This window comes from Cryptomeria japonica, unplaced genomic scaffold, assembly GCF_030272615.1.
Source record: "Cryptomeria japonica unplaced genomic scaffold, Sugi_1.0 HiC_scaffold_135, whole genome shotgun sequence".
Classification (NCBI taxonomy): domain Eukaryota; kingdom Viridiplantae; phylum Streptophyta; class Pinopsida; order Cupressales; family Cupressaceae; genus Cryptomeria; species Cryptomeria japonica.
Window position 1 is genome coordinate 74,442 of NW_026728957.1, and position 23,147 is coordinate 97,588.

The 23,147-nt window shown below is 35.5% G+C and overlaps 1 protein-coding gene across 1 annotated transcript; it reads right to left on the bottom strand.

Annotated features, from left to right (window-relative positions):
• Positions 1-202: 202 nt before the first annotated feature.
• On the bottom strand, positions 203-2,136 carry LOC131051958 (patatin-like protein 2). The gene is made up of 8 exons (XM_057986558.2): positions 2,005-2,136; positions 1,721-1,911; positions 1,450-1,624; positions 1,205-1,366; positions 1,039-1,104; positions 695-916; positions 397-572; positions 203-302 (listed from the first exon to the last, which is right to left on the bottom strand). The coding sequence occupies exons 1-8, from the start codon at positions 2,134-2,136 to the stop codon at positions 203-205; spliced, it is 1,224 nt and encodes a 407-aa protein (XP_057842541.2).
• Positions 2,137-23,147: the final 21,011 nt, after the last annotated feature.

The window sequence follows — 23,147 nt, forward strand, 5'->3', positions numbered from 1 at the left end:
CATAAAATAATAGTTTAGCTATAAAAAAAAACAGAATGAAATGGCATCTATTAGTTGGCAAAAACACAGCTAAATCTTGAATTGCTGTGTTTACCATTACACAAATCAGCTGTGTGGCTCACCAACACCCTGATATGTTTTTTAATTAAAAATTATACACAAAATTCTAGCGTAAGGTGTGATTGGAATGGAAGAAAGAAGTTCAGATGTTTATTCCAACACTATGGCCATTCATAGAAAGTGCAGAAGATGCGCTCCGTTTATCCCTCAACTTCTTCTCCTTGGAGAGTCGTTCAGCCATTCTGGCAAGTGGAAATGATAGTTATGGTGAGAACAAAAGGATAGGAAACTAGGATCTGAAAATACAAGGAAGAGTTAGAGAGTTATAGGAGATACTTAGTCAATGCCATCCTGTTTGTGCAGTCGTTCTTCACTGTCTCAGGACGCCCAGTCTCCAAATTTAAACTTCTAACAGGCTTATCCAATAGTTCCTGGCCTTTCTTCACAAGATTCCTCAGGTTCTCGTCCGTAATGAGGTCCATCTTTGCTTCGCTTCCTTTTAGTTGCCATTCCTACAGTATGAAAGCCCACATGTTAACCATACAGAAAATTATAGCAGAAACATGGTCTGTAGAATTATAGATCTAGAGGCCTTATCGTTTCAAGGAACATTATTGGAAACTATGAAAAAGACCTGTATTCTAAGATAGTTTTCTTTGACATGATGGAGCATCAAAGCTGTATGAATGTTGACCATGTCTGAACTTGCATTCATGATAGATTCTATGAGAGGCGTTCTTCCATCGTGAGTAATCCACTTCAAGCTTCCCCATGTGGCAGCCTTTTTTGCGTCCCATTCAATACCCTCTTCTAATCCCGTTCCAAGAGAAAGTACAATAAAGTGGTCAAGGTGCTCCTGTAAATAACAACCTCTGGTTAACATAGTTGAGCTTCTAATTAATATTTCCCAGCATCAAGCATTCGTTTTATATGAGATGTTTATTCTAAATAGCATCAAAATACGATACAATACAATACCTTTTTGTCGACTATTCTTGTATCCTGATGAACTGCTCGAGTGACTAAGTTCATTGCTATCAAGGTCTACATAATTAGAAAATTGTTGTGAGACCCTTATAATAGTTTATTGATGTGAAATAAAAATCTGATCAAAATCTCTACTCATAATACAAGCAGGCATTACAGGATTATTAGCCGCTACTCCTCCATCTACTAAGTTAAAAACTTGGGTCTTTCCGTCACTGGAATTTGTTGTAAACTGGTGAGATGGAAAATAGGTAGGAGCTGCAGTTGTGGAGAGGCATACGTCCATTAGATGTGGATTCTTCAGCGGATCTACTTTCGCCTGCACATATCATCGTAAGAATCATCCTCGTCTATTCTTCATCTTCATAACTCAAGATCATCCTATAAAATAAAATGAAATACCTCATGACTGGCGAAAATTGTAGGAAACTGCGTCTTGATATCGAAGGTGGGTATCACCAGGTTAGTAGCCGTATCACACAGCCGTCTTTCATGAAATTTCTCCTGTTCTAAGATATCGACCAGATGTTTGCCATTGTATTTGGGACCAAAAATGCCGTGAAAAATATTCCATTTGCTACAAGTCCAACAACACGAGAAGTTTTGCGTAAACACAACAAATATTTGGTGCTAGAGAATTTTACCACAAATATTGCAATCACTTGCTACTAACCTTGCTTGAGGAAATATCAAACTCGCATTCTTCAAGTAGAAATCTTCAATTTTCTGGGTACTAAAAGGACGATTGTGTTTGTGGTCATTCGGGTCTAGAGTGGCTAACATTGTGGTGATGAGACCTCCAGTGCTGGTACCTGCCATTATATTGAAATAATCTGCTAGTCTGGCATCTTCCCCATCCAATTTCTGATAAAAACGAAGCATTTCAGTAAGTAATACATTTGTGCAAATAAAACTATATGAATTGTGCAGCTAAAGAATACAATTTATAAACTGTACCTGCAACTGCTTCTCTAAGAATTTGAGCAATTGCACAGGAATAAGACCCCGTACTCCTCCTCCATCGACACTCAGGATTCTAGCACCCACGTCCCCCAAGACATCGATTGGAAGAAGCTCCTGATTCGACATCGATTGCAAGAATTGGAAGAATGTATGGACAGACTTACAAGGAATTAGCTATATTGAATTTGCCCCTACAATAACTATGCATATATAGAGGATGGATGGAGCTTACAAGCACATGGTACATGGCTCTATATAAAAACATGTTAAATAATCATTATGAGGATATATAAACACATGTTAAATAATCATTATCCATCGGTCTGCGAGCAGCCCGAAAATGCCATAAACAAACCTTTCTTTTCACGTCTCCACCTTGTCATCATCGAGAATTTAAATTAAATTATGTTTAATGTGACATTATACTGTTCTCGGGTCTTTTTCGTTTCCTAGCCACCGCCTATCTGGTAAAAAATATTTTGCCAAATTACACTATGTGTCGTGTTTCAATTTTATTTGACTTATAAAGTGGGACAGTTACGTGTTTCCTTAAAAATTACCTTGATGCCATGTATTCCTATTAAGATGAATCATGCGCACTATATATTTTTGTCTTTAGCATTTGAAGTCGAGTAAATTGATATAAACATGATTAATGATGCCTATTTTAGTCTTTAGGATAAATGAAATTATTTTGTAGCTTCTCCTAATATCACAATATAGTAATACAAAAAATTTCTTAATTACAAGAAGTTCTCTATATCTATACACTAGTAAACTATCATGAAATTTTGATCCAAATATATATATATATGATGTTCATCGAATTTGAATATATATTTAGTTGTTGGAACATTGTAGAATTAAGTACTTGTATTTAGATTAATTTTGAATAGCCACGCGATTGTTAATAACACTAACAAATTGAAGATCAACAAAATAAAATTAATAGGGTTTACCTCTAAGAGTGTGCTACGTAGCTATAAAAAAGGTATGCAACCCTCTTTTTATCCTTCTTTCTTCCTTCACTTTGTAACAAACCATCCATCCGACCCCTCAAAAAAATTAAAACACCCCTTTTAACCTTTACCTCAAGTGTCCTAAATGCAACCAAAGGCACATTGGTTGGGATATCAAAAATTGCCTAACAACCTTAATTTTCTCAATTTACCCCCTATTAGAATTGACTTCCGAGGTAGCTTAAGAGATACAAATTTTCTACACATTTAAGAAACCCAAAATAATGTTAACAACGGGGCGAAGGCTCTTGCTTTAGTGTTTGGGAGAAGATTGGCAATCAAATAAAGAGTTAGGAATCTTAACATAGAGGGGGACTTTATGTATATGATCTCTGCACTTAAAAAGCTAGATGCTCCAAGCTGGAAAATTAGGTGTATTAAGTACGAGTCCTGGAGTTTATTACTAGTGTTTGAAGCATAAACTATATCACATTGTTTTAGAGAAGTCAAAACCGTGGTAGATGCCTTGGTGAATAAGGGTTGTAGACTTCTTGAAGGTTATATTTTATTCAATCATATTGAAGCTAATGAGGAAATCAACCTAGCTTTGGCTTTGGTTCGGGACATGTCAAATTAATTATTATCTAGCTTTCTTGTTTTTGCATATTTGTTGGATTTAGCTCTTCATTCCATTATCCCATGCTTTCATAGATGATGTCAACAATGTTCATATAGGAGGATTGTAGATGGCATCAACCTTTCTGTTGGTAGCACTTATCCCCTGGTGGCACTCATTGTTGTACTTTTAAGGAATAAATGTTAAATGCACTGCCTTAACCTTCACACAAAGTTGTTGACGCCATGAAAATTAATTTGGAAAATGGTAATCGTAAATATTTTGAAGGAGAATTAGGTTTGTCTTCAGAAATAATATCCCCAGTTGCAGCGGATAAGATCTCAGATGTCTTTTACGTCATTAATCACCTTCTCAAAAGAAAAGCTTACTCAGTAAAGATACTGATGGGTCTGTGTCTTCTCAAATTTGATGAACAAAATTTTCTAGGGACAAGTCTCTCGTCGATCAGGTTGGGGAGAGTAACCTCAATTTTGAATACTTTATACTTTCATGAAAAATCATTTTTTTGGTCTCACATGGCTTAGATTTCGTTGGTTTTTGGGAAGCAAGAAATATTAAAAAATCTATTTTAATTTGACACTCTTAGCTTGCCCTTTTCTTGAAATTATATATGTTTATGGCCATTTGTGTATCTCACTCGTATAGGTTTGGGCCTTCTATATATGTTTTGAATGCTGTCAAATAATTATTTTTTAATAACCCCAATTTTTAATAGTTTACGTTTTCATGATAAAGTGTTGTTTGTGTCTCACATGACTGACGTTTCGTTGGATTTTTGGGAAAAAAGAGATATAGGAATCTACCATAATAAAAAACCACCTATAGGGATCTACAATTCCACAAACAATGCAACAATATGGCTAAAGTGGCAGTTGTTTATTATGGGTTGATCATGGCCAGGAAAAAGGGACTTAAGTGTGCCACTATTGAAGGTGACTTAAGAAATACCATCACGATGCTTAGGAAGGAAACAAAACCGGATTGGAAAATTAATTCTCTCATTGCCAAGTGTCACGAGCTCCTTCCCTTTCTAGGAGACGTCAGGTTTTGTGGGATGAGATGGGAAGGCAACTGTGTGGAAGATAAGTTGGTGGGGATGGGCATGCATGTTAATAATTTTAAAATATGCATCCACTTGCATGAACTATCGGTGGACGCTCGTCCCACGATCTTGAAGGACTCATCAATTAATGATGCATAATCTCAAAGTTGGATTTTTTGAAATTTTCCACCTTGCCATTTACTTTCCTTGTTGGTTAAGTTGGTGAGATTTAAAAATCATTGATGGTACTACCTACCACTATATTCCCCAAGCTTGTCAGTTCCTCAACTTGGTTTTATATCTTGCAACTATGGGTGGCTATTTGATTTAGACTGAACCTGATAATTACTCCAAATTCAAAAATAATGAGGAGGTGTGGGATAGGGTGATTAAAGGGAACCTATATAATTATGTTGAATGGATGACTAGCCATGAGTCTAAGCTCTCTCTTAATTTTGTTAATGCTTGGGACAATAGGAATGTGAACAATGGCAGTGTTACTTTTGTGGTTTTGACAAGGACTTCTAGGAAGGTGACAAGGTTGGACCTTGATGATGTGTCCTTCCCAAAAAATCCCGAAGGGAATTACGAGGATGACTTTGATCAGCTTTTTGAACGGAGAGAGGGAGTTTTCAAGCATCAAAGTGGCTACAACAGGGATGATCTCCTCTGCATTAGGAAGGATGTGGCTTTGATGGTAATGAATTACTTCACCTTGGATGGTAAGAAAAGAAGCTTCCATATGTAGACTTTTCCGATGCTATCATCTCCAGTATGGGGTATGAATGAATTTCCCCTTCTGGATTATGTCTTATTTTTCTCAATCTATTTGCAAATCCATGGAAAAGGGCAAACCCCCTCTCCACGATGGTTGTATATGGAGAGTGTATAGTTTCTACTTGCCTTTGTCCCCCTCTATTAGGGTCCCTTCCATTGCGGCTGGGTCTACCTCTGATCCAAATCTGAATATTTACCTTATTGTTACCCCGTCTAATTTTGTAGAATAGATTATGCCTCACTCTAGTTCTAAGTTTCCCAATAGGAAAAACCCTGCTATAATTGCCAAATTTAGGGGCATTGTTACTTCCAAATTTAGGGGCATTGTTACTTCCAAATTTAGGGGCATTGTTACTACCAAGATGTGGGTGTCCAGTTTCAGATACAACAAGATGTGGTTAACGAGATTGTTCATTCTGGCTCTAAGTCTCTATCCTCGGAGGATTTAGGCTCCTCGGATAGCTTAAGGGCGGATTCGTCCCTTGCTAAGATTGAAGGAAACCCTAGTCCTCCCCCTTAAACCTCCCTTAGTAATTCCAACGTTAAGAGCACCACTTCAACTGTAGAAAAAATTGTGAAGCACCTGCATGAGGACGCTCAAATTCTGGAAGAGTTGATTGAATGTCTCTTCATGCAAATGAATGTGGCGATGAATAAGAACAATGGGCTTGAGGCGACAGCCAAGGTTGAGGCTAGGGACAACACATGGGTTGATGAGTTGGATGGGGATAGAGTTTGGAAAATTGCTAATGGTCTTGTGCACATTATGGGGTAGTGGGAAATGGTGGGTGGAAATTTTATAGACATGGACTCTACGATAAAGAATCCGAGTAGCAAGCATGAGCTTGAAGAGGTCAATAAAACCTAGGGGGCCCTTAAAAACAAAATTGAGGAGGTCAACTATGCTTGCAGAGATGTGGCTAGCAAGAACAATGCCTCCCTATAGGCTATCCATGATGAGATAGAAATGAGAAGGGTGAAAGAATGATGGCGCATGGATTCCTTTCCCACGAGATCTGGCCCCAGTGCGTTGATGATTAAGGCTAGCCATGACTCTGCATTGGTCTCCTAAATGGTTCTGGGATTAGTTCAAGTGAAAAAATTATTTTTTCTGATAAAGTGCTTAGTTTGTGTCAAGATTGGCAGGACAAGGATACCCCCAAGTAGTAGGCCATCACTTGGTGCCTGTGTGAGAGAGATGTTTTGTGTTTTGGTGGACCTACATTTTTTTAATTTTTTTCTTCTGCATGTTGGTTTTTTAGTTTAGGTGTTGGCTATCTGTTCTCCCTGTTAGGGTTTTTGTTGTGTTTGGTAGGGTTTTTTTTGGTTGGTTGTGCATCCCTCATCCACTCTTGGTGTCACTTTGTGGTTATGCATTGGTACAGGCCTATCCCACCTTTATTAATCAAAACAATATGGGGGTAAACACAAAACCATCCTTGCTGAGAACTCTATCTCAGAAGCATGACTGAGATTAGGTCAAAGTAACAGCTTGGTTAGAAGAAAAATTTGGAACAGTTACTTGAATTGAAGACCTCAGAAGAAGGCTTTGGCTTGAAAGAAACCTTCTAAGATTAGATTTGAGGGAAGGGGAATTGAAAAAGGACACTGTGAAGACTACCAATTGAGAATTCTTGGTTGGCCTCTAAGAAGGAGCTTCTTCAAACATTGCAAGAGACATATTTATGTATTTCATTATAGAGAAAGAGGCTAAATTTGATGCAAATGAACATAGATTAGAGTTACAGACCGAATCCTTAAACACCCTTATTTCTTCATTGTGGGTGGCATGATAGGCTAAGGTGAAATGACCTAGATTGTCCATATGCTCATCCACTATAGTTAACTTATTTCTATCACATTTTGTTGAACCCAACAATCATATTTAGGTTGAATAACAATAGATTGACAAGAATTTTATACAGATCAAGAAGAAGACAAAACAAGAGTAGAATATTTGCATGTTCTAACGAATGGAGATCGCACCTCAGAAAAATGCCCATCTGATTTCCTAATGTTTGAATGATGTCCAAATCTCAATATTCCAATGGGAGAGAGTGCCAAAATACCCAAAAGACGAAAAAATTTATTATGGTTAAATGGGGGTTAAAATTAGGTACCCATGATTGAGTAAACAAGCCAAGACCCTCAAAAAACCAAGATTTGCATCTATGAGCACAATCTTGATCAGACTTAATAGAAAATATCATAATAAAAAATCCACTACCATTATCGTTATAAAAAAATTCATTGACCCCAATTTGAAAGCTTATTAATATTTGGAGAGAAATTCCAGATCTTACCAATAAGAGCCCTGCTTTGAAGCTATGAGAGATATCTTGAAACTCGCTCCTCTAAAAATGACACTTTAAATACCTCATTGCCCTCCCACTGACCAATATTTTGAGAAATAAGAGGCTTCTCATAAACCAAACGACAGATTGGTTCCTTACTCACTCACCTTTTAAGATCCAACTTTTTTATACTTAAAGTAAATATTAATTAAAATTCAAGTTATAATATGATTAATTGAAATATTTAAAGCTAGTTTATAGTTTTTTAAAATTTTGATTAATAATAAATATTATATGTATTGTATTTTATATATTTTCAATCCTAAATTGAATCATTATATAGTTAAAATAAGATTATATAATTTTAGTTATAAAAAAAAAATCCCTCTTAAATTAATTTAATGCTTTCTAATTAATTATTTTTATAATCATATCTTAATTAAAAATATAATATAATTGTGATTCCAACTTAATCTCTCTAACTATAATTATAACAATAAATTTATTCTTAAATATAATTTTTTATTATAATTATCTAAAAAGATTATAAATATATTTGAACTATTTTCAACTTTGATCTTAATCTTTATTCTACCTAATTATGCCTCATCTTAATTTTAATCCTCATTAATTTTGATTCCATAAAATTAAAAAATTTAATATTATAAAAATAAATGAGATAGAGTAAAATCTAAGCATTACTAAAGTCAAACAATAATTCATTTAAATTAATCGAACAAAATAGGCTGATCAACTATTAAAATGATTTTAAATACAATAGTAACATCTATGCCATGAGTAGCTTGTAAGGAGCATTATAAATGGAAGAATCATGTCACACATTCAATGCAACGACGATACAAACCAGTCCCATGTACAATGTTGTCACTGAATAACGCAATAATAAGACAGAATTCTTTGAAGAGGCCCAACTAAGTGCTGTAAGGGACGTTTATGCATCCACTCCAAGCACTTTTGGAATGAACATAAACCTTACAATATTGGCTGGTCAATCTCTAATTATTCAACGTAATTAATGTTTTGAGAACATAAAGTTATCATTTAGCTGAAAAGAAGACAGAGCGACATGGCATGAATTGCGTTGTTTGCTGCTACACTAATTAGCTGTGTGGCTCACCAACACCCTGAAATGTTTTTTTATTAAAAGCTCTACACAAAAATTCTAGCATAAGGTGTGACTGGAATGGAAGAAAGAAGTTCAGATGTTTATTCCAACACCATGGCCATTGGAATGGTCATTCATGGAAAGTACAAAAGATGCGCTCTGTTTATCTCTCAACTTCTTCATTATGTGATTCGTTATCTCTATGCAATTTGTATTTTCTGTTTAATCTGCTGTAAGCTTAATTTTTTTCTGTTTTCTTAACATTCTCATCTCGAAATATTTCTCCCCATTATTGTTGTTCCCGCCACTTTGCTTCCGAGATTTTACGAAAGGAATTTGCAAGCACACAAATATGTTTCCAAGAGAGTAGAGGGGAATCATAACTATTCAATAGCTCTGCACTGCGGACTGAACATGAATGATCTGATGTTAAGTGATTGACATTAAGCTTTCTGTTGATTAAAAAATTTGGATAAAATAAGAAATTTTAATTTTTTTTTTTGTCAAATTTGAATTGTTTTAAATGAATCTATTATTTATAAAACTAGTTGAACGAACATAATAAGGATAAGACTGGATACCCTCAATTTCTGATTTCTTATCATAATTGATTGATCAAGTATTAAATGTTTTAGGCATCCAAATAATACTGACTTCAAATCTTCTATAATTAAAAATACTATTAAAAACCAAACAAAAATCATAATAACATCTATACTCTTTAATCCAACGATAATACAAACCATTCCCCGAATACAGTGTTATCAGTAAAGAATACAATAATAAGACAATTCCTTGAAGATGCCCAACTAAGTGTTGTAGGGAACGTTTATGCATCCACTCCAAGCACTTTTGGAATGAATATAAAACTTACATTGCCTTGTTGTCCACAACTGCAATGCTATTAATATTTGGAGAACATAAAATAATAATTTAGCTATAAAAAAAAAACACAATGAAATGACATCTATTAGTTGGCAAAAACACAGCTAAATCTTGAATTGCTGTATTTACCACTACATAAATCAGCTGTGTGGCTCACCAACACCCGGATATGTTTTATAATTAAAAAGTCTACACAAAATTCTAGCGTAAGGTGTGATTGGAATGGAAGAAAGAAGTTCAGATGTTTATTCCAACACTATGGCCATTCATAGAAAGTGCAGAAGATGCGCTCCGTTTATCCCTCAACTTCTTCTCCTTGGAGAGTCGTTCAGCCATTCTAGCAAGTGGAAATATTAGTTATGGTGAGCTCAAAATGATAGGAAACTAGGATCTGAAAATACAAGGAAGAGTTAGAGAGTTATGGGAGATACTTAGTCAATGCCATCCTGTTTGTGTAGTCGTTCTTCACTGTCTCAGGACGCCCAGTCTCCAAATTTAAACTTCTAACAGGCTTATCCAATAGTTCCTGGCCTTTCTTCACAAGATTCCTCAGGTTCTCATCCGTACTGAGGTCCATCTTTGCTTCGCTTCCTTTTAGTTGCCATTCCTACATTATGAAAGCCCACATGTTAACCATACAGAAAATTACAGCAGAAACATGGTCTGTAGAATTATAGATCTAGAGGCCTTATCGTTTCAAGGAACATTATTGGAAACTATGAAAAAGACCTGGATTCTAAGATAGTTTTCTTTGACATGATGGAGCATCAAAGCTGTATGAATGTTGACCATGTCTGAACTTGCATTCATGATAGATTCTATGAGAGGCGTTCTTCCATCGTGAGTAATCCACTTCAAGCTTCCCCATGTGGCAGCCTTTTTTGCGTCCCATTCAATACCCTCTTCTAATCCCGTTCCAAGAGAAAGTACAACAAAGTGGTCAAGGTGCTCCTGTAAATAACAACCTCTGGTTAACATAGTTGAGCTTCTAATTAATATTTCCCAGCATCAAGCATTCGTTTTATATGAGATGTTTATTCTAAATAGTATCAAAAAACAATACAATACAATACCTTTTTGTCGACTATTCTTGTATCCTGATGAACTGCTCGAGTGACTAAGTTCATTGCTATAAAGGTCTGCATAATTAGAAAATTGTTGTGAGACCCTTATAATAGTTTATTGATGTGAAATAAAAATCTCATCAAAATCTCTACTCATAATACAAGCAGGCATTACAGGATTATTAGCCGCTACTCCTCCATCTACTAAGTTAAAAACTTGGGTCTTTCCGTCACTGGAATTTGTTGTAAACTGGTGAGATGGAAAATAGGTAGGAGCTGCAGTTGTGGAGAGGCATACGTCCATTAGATGTGGATTCTTCAGCGGATCTACTTTCGCCTGCACATATCATCGTAAGAATCATCCTCGTCTATTCTTCATCTTCATTGGCTAACATTGTGGTGATGATACCTCCAGTGCTGGTACCTGCCATTATATTGAAATAATCTGCTAGTCTGGCATCTTCCCCATCCAATTTCTGATAAAAACGAAGCATTTCAGTAAGTAATACATTTGTGCAAATAAAACTATATGAATTGTGCAGCAAAAGAATACAATTTATAAACTGTACCTGCAACTGGTGCTCTAAGAATTTGAGTAATGGCACAGGAATAAGACCCCGTACTCCTCCTCCATCGACACTCAGGATTCTAGCACCCACGTCCCCCTAGACATCGATTGGAAGAAGCTCCTGATTCGACATCGATTGCAAGAATTGGAAGAATGTATGGACAGACTTACAAGGAATTAGCTATATTGAATTTGCCCCTACAATAACTATGCATATATAGAGGATAGATGGAGCTTACGAGCACATGGTACATGGCTCTATATAAAAACATGTTAAATAATCATTATCCATCGGTCTGCGAGCAGCCCGAAAATGCCATAAACAAACCTTTCTTTTCGCGTCTCCACCTTATCATCATCGAGAATTTAAATTAAAGTATGTTTAATGTGACATTACACTGTTCTCGGGTCTTTTTCGTTTCCTAGCCGTCGGCTATCTGGTGAAAAATATTTTGCCGAATTACACGATGTGTCGTGTTTCAATTTTATTTGACGTATAAAGTGGGACAGTTATGTGTTTCCTTAAAAATTACCTTGATGCCATGTATTCCTATTAAGATGAATCATGCGCACTATATATTTTAGTCTTTAGCATTTGAAGTCGAGTAAATTGATATAAACATGATTAATGATGCCTATTTTAGTCTTTAGGATAAACGAAATTATTTTGTAGCTTCTCCTAATTTCACAATATAGTAATACAAGAAAATTTTTATTTACAAGAAGTTCTCTATATGTATACACAAGTAAACTATCATGAAATTTTGATCCAACTCTATATATATATATATATATATATATATATATATGATGTTCATCGAATTTGAATATACATTTAGTTGTTGGAACATTGTAGAATTAAGTACTTGTATTTAGATTAATTTTGAATAGCCACACGATTGGTAATAGAACTACCAAATTGAAGAAAAACAAAATAAAATTAATAGGGTTTACCTCTAAGAGTGTGCTGCGTAGCTATAAAAAAGGCATGCAACCCTCTTTTTATCCTTCTTTCTTCCTTCACTTTGTAACAAACCATCCATCCGACCCCTCCAAAAAATTAAAACACCCCTTTTAACCTTTACCTCAAGTGTCCTAAATGCAACCAAAGGCATATTGGTTGGGATATCAAAAATTGCCTAACAACCTTAATTTTCTCAATTTACCCCCTATTAGAATTGACTTCCGAGGTAGCTTAAGAGATACAAATTTTCTACACATTTAAGAAACCCAAAATAATGTTAACAATGGGGCAAAGGCTCTTGCTTTAGTGTTTGGGAGAAGATTGGCAATCAAATACAGAGTTAGGAATCTTAACATAGAGGGGGACTTTATGTATATGATCTTTGCACTTAAAAAGCTAGACGCTCCAAGCTGGAAAATTAGGTGTATTAAGTACGAGTCTTGGAGTTTATTACTAGTGTTTGAAGCATAAACTATATCACATTATTTTAGAGAAGTCAAAACCGTGGTAGATGCCTTGGTGAATAAGGGTTGTAGACTTCTTGAAGGTTATATTTTCTTCAATCATATTGAAGCTAATGAGGAAATCCACCTAGCTATGGCTTTGGCTCGGGACATGTCAAATTAATTATTATCTAGCTTTCTTGTTTTTGCAGATTTGTTGGATTTTGCTCTTCATTCCATTATCCCGTGCTTTCATAGATGATGTCAACAATGTTCATATAGGAGGATTGTAGATGGCATCCACCTTTCTGTTGGGAGCACTTATCACCTGGTGGCACTCATTGTTGTACTTTTAAGGAATAAATGTTAAATGCACTGCCTTAACCTTCACACAAAGTTGTTGACGCCATGAAAATTAATTTGGAAAATGGTAATCATAAATATTTTGAAGGAGAATTAGGTTTGTCTTCATAAATAATATCCCCAGTTGCGGCGGATAAGATCTCAGATGTCTTTTATGTCATTAATCACCTTCTCAAAAGAAAAGCTTACTCAGTAAAGATATTGATGGGTCCGTGTCTTCTCAGTTTTGATGAACAAAACTTTCTAGGGACAAGTCTCTCGTCGATCAGGTTGGGGAGAATAACCTCAATTTTTAATACTTCATATTTTCATGAAAAAGCATTTTTTTGGTGTCACATGGCTTAGATTTCGTTGGTTTTTGGGAAGCAAGAGATATTAAAAAATCTATTTTAATTTGACACTCTTAGCGTGCCCTTTTCTTGAAATTATATATGTTTATGGCCATTTGTGTATCTCACTCATATAGGTTTGGGCCTTCTATATATGTTTTAAATGCTGCCAAATAATTATTTTTTAATAACCTGAAATTTTAATACTTTACGTTTTCGTGATAAAGTGTTGTTTGTGTCTCACATGACTCACGTTTCGTTGGTTTTTTCGTAAAAAAGAGATATAGGAATCTACGATAAGAACAAACCACCTATAGGGATCTACAATTCCACAAACACTTCAAAAATTGAGTTGCAACAATATGGCTAAAGTGGCAGTTGTTTATTATGGGTTGATCATGGCCAGGAAAAAGGGACTTAAGTGTGCCATTTTTGAAGGTGACTTAAGAAATACCATCACGATGCTTAGAAAGGAAACAAAACCGGATTGGAAAATTAATTCTCTCATTGCCAAGTGTCACGAGCTCCTTCCTTTCTGGGAGACGTCAGGTTTTGTGACATGAGATGGGAAGGCAACTGTGTGGAAGATAAGTTGTAGGGGATGGGCGCGCATGTTAATAATTTTAAAATATGCATCCACTTGCACGAAATACCGGTGGAGGCTCGTGCCATGATCTTGAAGGACTCATCAATTAATGATGCATAATCTCAAAGTTGGATTTTTTGAACTTTTCCACCTTGCCATTTCCTTTCCTTGTTGGTTAAGTTGGTGAGATTTAAAAATCATTGATGGTACTACCTACCACTATATTCCCCAAGCTTGCCAGTTCCTCAACTTTGTTTTATATCTTGCAACTATGGGTGGCTATTTGATTTAGACTGAACCTGACAATTGCTCCAAATTCAAAAATAATGAGGAGGCGTGGGATAGGGTGATTAAAGGGAACCTATATAACTATGTTGAATGGATGACTAGCCATGAGTCTAAGCTCTCTCCTAATTTTGTTAATGCTTGGGACAATAGGAACGTGAACAATGGCAGTGTTACTTTTGTGGTTTTGACAAGGACTTCTAGGAAGGTGACAAGGTTGGACCTTGATGATGTGTCCTTCCCAAAGAATCCCAAAGGGAATTACGAGAATGACTTTGATTAGCTTTTTGAACGAAGAGAGGGAGTTTCCAAGCAACAAAGTGGCTACAACAGGGACGATCTCCTCTACATTAGGAAGGATGTGGCTTTGATGGTAATGAATTACTTCACCTTGGACGGTAAGAAAAGAAGCTTCCATATGTAGACTTTTCCGATACTATCATCTCTAGTATTGGGTATGAATGAATTTCCCCTTTTGGATTATGGCCTATTTTTCTCAATCTATTTGTAAATCCATGAAAAAGGGCAAACCCCCTCTCCACGATGGTCGTATATGGAGTGTGTATAGTTTCTACTTGCCTTTATCCCCCTCTATTGGGGTCCCTTCCATTGCGGACGGGTCTACCTCTGATCTGAATCTGAATATTTACCTTATTGTTACCCCCTCTAATTTTGTAGAGTAGATTATGCCTCACTCTAGTTCTAAGTTTCCCAATAGTAAAAACCCTGCTATAATAGCCAAATTTAGGGGCATTGTTACTTCCAAATTTAGGGGCATTGTTACTACCAAGATGTGGGTGTCCAGTTTCAGATACAACAAGATGTGGTTAATGGGATTGTTCATTCTTGCTTTAAGTCTCTATCCTCGGAGGATTTAGGCTCCTCAGATAGCTTAAGGGCGGATTCGTCCCTTGCTAATATTGAAGGAAACCCTAGTCCTCCCCCTTAAACCTTCCTTAGTAATTCCAACCTTAAGAGCACTACTTCAACTGTAGAAAAAATTGTGAAGCACCTGCATGAGGACGCTCAAATTTAGGAAGAGTTGATTGAATGTCTCTTCGTGCAAATGAATGTGGCCATGAATAAGAACAATGGGCTTGAGGCGACAGCCAAGGTTGACGCTAGGGACAACACATGGGTTGATGAGTTGGATGGGGATAGAGTTTGGAAAATTGGTAATGATCTTATGGGCATTATGGGGTAGTGGGAAATGGTGGGTGGAAATTTTACTGACACGGACTCTACGATAAAGAATCCGGGTAGCAAGCATGAGCTTGAAGAGGTCAACAAAACCTAGGGGGGCCTTAAAAACAAAATTGAGGAGGTCAACTATGCTTGCAGAGATGTGGCTAGCAAGGACAATGCCTCCCTATAGGCTATCCATGATGAGATAGAAATGACAAGGGTGAAAGAGTGATGGCACATGGATTCCTTTCCCATGGGATCCGGCCCCATTGCATTGATGATTAAGGCTAGCCGTGACTCTGCGTTGCTCTCCTAAATGGTTCTGGGATTAGTTCAAGTGAAAAAATTATTTTTTCAGATAAAGTGCTTAGTTTGTGTCAAGATTGGCAGGACAAGGATACCCCCAAGTAGTAGGCCATCACTTGGTGCCTGTGCGCGAGAGATGTTTTGTGTTTTGGTGGACCTACATTTTTTTAATATTTTTTTTCTACATGTTGGTTTTTTAGTTTAGGTGTTGGTTGTCTGTTCTCCCTGCTAGGTTTTTTGTTGTGTTTGGTAGGGTTTTTTTTGGTTGGTTGTGCATCCCTCATCCACTCTTGGTGTCGCTTTGTGGTTATGCATTGGTACAGGCCTATCCCACCTTTATTAATGAAAACAATATGGGGGAAAACCATCCTTGCTGAGAACTCTATCTCAGAAGCATGACTGAGATTAGGTCAAAGTAACAGCTTGGTTAGAAGAAAAATTTGGAACAGTTACTTGAATTGAAGACCCTAGAAGAAGGCTTTGTCTTGAAAGAAACGTTCCGAGATTAGATTTGAGGGAAGGGGAATCGAAAAAGGACACTGTGAAGACTACCAATTGAGAATTCTTGGTTGGCCTCTAAGAAGGAGCTTCTTCAAACATTACAAGAGACATATTTATGTATTTCATTATAGAGAAAGAGGCTAAATTTGATGCAAATGAACATAGATTAGAGTTACAGAACGAATCATTAAACATCCTTATTTCTTCATTGTGGGTGGCGTGATAGGCTGAGGTGAAATGACCCAGATTATCCATATGCTCATCCACTATAGTTAACTTATTTCTATCACAATTTGTTGAACCCAACAATCATATTTAGATTTAATAACAATAGATTGAAAAGAATTTTATATAGATCAAGAAGAAGACAAAACAAGAGTAGAATATTTGCGTGTTCTAACGGATGGAGATCGCACCTCAGAAAAATTCCCATCTGATTTCCTAATGTTTGAATGATGTCCAAATCTCAATATTCCGATGGGAGAGAGTGCCAAAATACCCAGAAGAGGGAAAAATTTATTATGGTTAAATGGGGGTTAAAATTAGGTACCCATGATTGAGTAAACAAGCCAAGACCCTCAAAAAAGAAAGATTTGCATCTATGAGTACAATCTTGATCAGACTTAATAGAAAATATCATAATAAAAAATCCATTACCATTATCGTTATAAAAAAAATCATTAACCCCAATTTGAAAGGTTATTAATATTTGGAGAGAAATTCCAGATCTTACCAATAAGAGCCCTGCTTTGAAGCTATGAGAGATATCTTGAAACTCGCTCCTCTAAAAATGACACTTTAAATACCTCATTGCCCTCCCACTGACCAATATTTTGAGAAATAAGAGGCTTCTCATAAACCAAAGGACAGATTGGTTCATTACTCACTCACCTTTTAAGATCCAACGTTTTTATACTTAAATTAAATATTAATTAAAATTCAAGTTATATTATGATTAATTGTAATATTTAAAGCTAGTTTATAGTTTTTTAAAATTTTGATTAGTAATAAATATTATATGTATTGTATTTTATATATTTTCAATCCTAAATTGAATCATTATATAGTTAAAATAAGATTATATAATTTTGGTTATAAAAAAATAAATAGCTCTTAAATTAATTTAATGCTTTCTAATTAATTATTTTTATAATCATATCTTAATTAAAAATATAAAATAATTATGATTCCAACTTAATCTCTCTAACTATAATTATAACAATAAATTTATTCTTAAATATAATATTTTATTATAATTATCTAAAAAGATTATAAATATATTTGAACTATTTTCAACTTTGCTCTTAATCTTTATTCTACCTAATTATGCCTCATCTTAATTTTAATCCTCATTAATTTTGATTCCATAAAATTAAAAAATTTAAATATTATAAAAATAAATGAGATAGAGTAAAATCTAAGCATTACTAAAGTCAAACAATAATTCATTTCAATTAATCGAACAAGATAGGTTGATCAACTATTAAAATGATTTTAAATACAATAGTAACATCTATGCCATGAGTAGCTTGTAAGGAGCATTATAAATGGAAGAATCATGTCACACATTCAATCAATGCAACGACGATACAAACCAGTCCCCTTGTACGATGTTGTCACTGAATAATGCAATAATAAGACAAAATTCTTTGAAGAGGCCCAACTAAGTGTTGTAGAGGACGTTTATGCATCCACTCCAAGCACTTTTGGAATGAACATAAACCTTACCATATTGGCTGGTCAATCTCTAATTAATCAACGTTATTAATATTTTGGGAACATAAAGTTATCATTTAGCTGAAAAGAAGACAGAGCGACATGGCATGAATTGTGCTGTTTGCTGCTACACTAATTAGCTGTGTGGCTCACCAACACCCTGAAATGTTTTTTTATTAAAAGCTCTACACAAAAATTCTAGCATAAGGTGTGACTGGAATGGAAGAAAGAAGTTCAGATGTTTATTCCAACACCATGGCCATTGGAATGGTCATTCACGGAAAGTACAAAAGATGTGCTGTTTATCCCTCAACTTCTTCATTATGTGATTCGTTATCTCTATGCAATTTGTATTTTCTGTTTAATCTGCTGTAAGCTTAATTTTTTTCTGTTTTCTTAACATTCTCATCTCGAAATATTTCTCCCCATTATTGTTGTTCCCACCACTTTGCTTCCGAGATTTTACAAAAGGAATTTGCAAGCACACAAATATGTTTCCAAGATGGTAGAGGGGAATCATCACTATTCAATAGCTCTGCACTGCGGACTGAACATGAATGATCTGATGTTAAGTGATTGACATTAAGCTTTCTGTTGATTAAAAAATTTGGATAAAATAAGAAATTTAAATTTTTTTTTTTGTCAAATTTGAATCATTTTAAATGAATCTATTATTTATAAAACTAGTTGAATGAACATAATAAGGATAAGACTGGATACCCTCAATTTCTGATTTCTTATCATAATTGATTGATCAAGTATTAAATGTTTTAGGCATCCAAATAATACTGACTTCAAATCTTCTATAATTAAAAATACTATTAAAAACCAAACAAAAATCATAATAACATCTATACTCTTTAATCCAACGATAATACAAACCATTCCACGAATACAGTGTTATCAGTAAAGAATACAATAATAAGACAATTCCTTGAAGATGCCCAACTAAGTGCTGTAGGGAACGTTTATGCATCCACTCCAAGCACTTTTGGAATGAATATAAAACTTACATTGCCTTGTTGTCCACAACTGCAATGCTATTAATATTTGGAGAACATAAAATAATAATTTAGCTATAAAAAAAAAACACAATGAAATGAAATCTATTAGTTGGCAAAAACACAGCTAAATCTTGAATTGCTGTGTTTACCACTACATAAATCAGCTGTGTGGCTCACCAACACCCGGATATGTTTTTTAATTAAAAAGTCTACACAAAATTCTAGCGTAAAGTGTGATTGGAATGGAAGAAAGAAGTTCAGATGTTTATTCCAACACTATGGCCATTCATAGAAAGTGCAGAAGATGCGCTCCGTTTATCCCTCAACTTCTTCTCCTTGGAGAGTCGTTCAGCCATTCTGGCAAGTGGAAATGATAGTTATGGTGAGAACAAAATGATAGGAAACTAGGATCTGAAAATACAAAGAAGAGTTAGAGAGTTATGGGAGATACTTAGTCAATGCCATCCTGTTTGTGTAGTCGTTCTTCACTGTCTCAGGACGCCCAGTCTCCAAATTTAAACTTCTAACAGGCTTATCCAATAGTTCCTGGCCTTTCTTCACAAGATTCCTCAGGTTCTCATCCGTACTGAGGTCCATCTTTGCTTCGCTTCCTTTTAGTTGCCATTCCTACATTATGAAAGCCCACATGTTAACCATACAGAAAATTACAGCAGAAACATGGTCTGTAGAATTATAGATCTAGAGGCCTTATCGTTTCAAGGAACATTATTGGAAACTATGAAAAAGACCTGGATTCTAAGATAGTTTTCTTTGACATGATGGAGCATCAAAGCTGTATGAATGTTGACCATGTCTGAACTTGCATTCATGATAGATTCTATGAGAGGCGTTCTTCCATCGTGAGTAATCCACTTCAAGCTTCCCCATGTGGCAGCCTTTTATGCGTCCCATTCAATACCCTCTTCTAATCCCGTTCCAAGAGAAAGTACAATAAAGTGGTCAAGGTGCTCCTGTAAATAACAACCTCTGGTTAACATAGTTGAGCTTCTAATTAATATTTCCCAGCATCAAGCATTCGTTTTATATGAGATGTTTATTCTAAATAGTATCAAAATACAATACAATACAATACCTTTTTGTCGACTATTCTTGTATCCTGATGAACTGCTCGAGTGACTAAGTTCATTGCTATCAAGGTCTGCATAATTAGAAAATTGTTGTGAGACCCTTATAATAGTTTATTGATGTGAAATAAAAATCTGATCAAAATCTCTACTCATAATACAAGCAGGCATTACAGGATTATTAGCCGCTACTCCTCCATCTACTAAGTTAAAAACTTGGGTCTTTCCGTCACTGGAATTTGTTGTAAACTGGTGAGATGCAAAATAGGTAGGAGCTGCAGTTGTGGAGAGGCATACGTCCATTAGATGTGGATTCTTCAGCGGATCTACTTTCGCCTGCACATATCATCGTAAGAATCATCCTCGTCTATTCTTCATCTTCATAACTCAAGATCATCCTATAAAATAAAATGAAATACCTCATGACTGGCGAAAATTGTAGGAAACTGCGTCTTGATATCGAAGGTGGGTATCACCAGGTTAGTAGCCGTATCACACAGCCGTCTTTCGTGAAATTTCTCTTGTTCTAAGATATCGACCAGATGTTTGCCATTGTATTTGGGACCAAAAATGCCGTGAAAAATATTCCATTTGCTACGAGTCCAACAACAAGAGAAGTTTTGCGTAAACACAACAAATATTTATTGCAAGAGAATTTTACTCCAAATATTGCAATCACTTGCTACTAACCTTGGTTGAGGAAATATCAAACTCGCTTCTTCAAGTAGAAATCTTCAATTTTCTGGGTACTAAAAGGACGATTGTGTTTGTGGTCATTCGGGTCTATAGTGGCTAACATTGTGGTGATGAGACCTCCAGTGCTGGTACCTGCCATTATATTGAAATAATCTGCTAGTCTGGCATCTTCCCCATCCAATTTCTGATAAAAACGAAGCATTTCAGTAAGTAATACATTTGTGCAAATAAAACTATATGAATTGTGCAGCTAAAGAATACAATTTATAAACTGTACCTGCAACTGGTGCTCTAAGAATTTGAGCAATTGCACAGGAATAAGACCCCGTACTCCTCCTCCATCGACACTCAGGATTCTAGCACCCACGTCCCCCGAGACATCGATTGGAAGAAGCTCCTGATTCGACATCGATTGCAAGAATTGGAAGAATGTATGGACAGACTTACAAGGAATTAGCTATATTGAATTTGCCCCTACAATAACTATGCATATATAGAGGATAGATGGAGCTTACGAGCACATGGTACATGGCTCTATATAAAAACATGTTAAATAATCATTATCCATCGGTCTGCGAGCAGCCCGAAAATGCCATAAACAAACCTTTCTTTTCACGTCTCCACCTTATCATCATCGAGAATTTAAATTAACGTATGTTTAATGTGACATTACACTGTTCTCGGGTCTTTTTCGTTTCCTAGCCGTCGGCTATCTGGTAAAAAATATTTTGCCGAATTACACGATGTGTCGTGTTTCAATTTTATTTGACGGATAAAGTGGGACAGTTACGTGTTTCCTTAAAAATTACCTTGATGCCATGTATTCCTATTAAGATGAATCATGCGCACTATATATTTTAGTCTTTAGCATTTGAAGTCGAGTAAATTGATATAAACATGATTAATGATGCCTATTTTAGTCTTTAGGATAAATGAAATTATTTTGTAGCTTCTCCTAATTTCACAATATAGTAATACAAGAAAATTTTTATTTACAAGAAGTTCTCTATATGTATACACTAGTAAACTATCATGAAATTTTGATCCAACTCTATATATATATATATATGATGTTCATCGAATTTGAATATACATTTAGTTGTTGGAACATTGTAGAATTAAGTACTTGTATTTAGATTAATTTTGAATAGCCACACGATTGTTAATAGAACTAACAAATTGAAGATCAACAAAATAAAATTAATAGGGTTTACCTCTAAGAGTGTGCTGCGTAGCTATAAAAAAGGCATGCAACCCTCTTTTTATCCTTCTTTCTTCCTTCACTTTGTAATAAACCATCCATCCGACCCCTCCAAAAAATTAAAACACCCCTTTTAACCTTTACCTCAAGTGTCCTAAATGCAACCAAAGGCACATTGGTTGGGATATCAAAAATTGCCTAACAACCTTAATTTTCTCAATTTACCCCCTATTAGAATTGACTTCCGAGGTAGCTTAAGAGATACAAATTTTCTACACATTTAAGAAACCCAAAATAATGTTAACAACGGGGCGAAGGCTCTTGCTTTAGTGTTTGGGAGAAGATTGGCAATCAAATACAGAGTTAGGAATCTTAACATAGAGGGGGACTTTATGTATATGATCTTTGCACTTGAAAAGCTAGACGCTCCAAGCTGGAAAATTAGGTGTATTAAGTACGAGTCTTGGATTTTATTACTAGTGTTTGAAGCATAAACTATATCACATTATTTTAGAGAAGTCAAAACCGTGGTAGATGCCTTGGTGAATAAGGGTTGTAGACTTCTTGAAGGTTATATTTTCTTCAATCATATTGAAGCTAATGAGGAAATCAACCTAGCTTTGGCTTTGGCTCGGGACATGTCAAATTAATTATTATCTAGCTTTCTTGTTTTTGCAGATTTGTTGGATTTTGCTCTTCATTCCATTATGCTATGCTTTCATAGATGATGTCAACAATGTTCATATAGGAGGATTGTAGATGGCATCCACCTTTCTGTTGGGAGCACTTATCACTTGGTGGCACTCATTGTTGTAGTTTTAAGGAATAAATGTTAAATGCACTGCCTTAACCTTCACACAAAGTTGTTGACGCCATGAAAATTAATTTGGAAAATGGTAATCATAAATATTTTGAAGGAGAATTAGGTTTGTCTTCATAAATAATATCCCCAGTTGCAGCGGATAAGATCTCAGATGTCTTTTATGTCATTAATCACATTCTCAAAAGAAAAGCTTACTCATTAAAGATACTGATGGGTGTGTGTCTTCTCAGATTTGATGAACAAAAATTTCTAGGGACAAGTCTCTCGTCGATCAGGTTGGGGAGAATAAACTCAATTT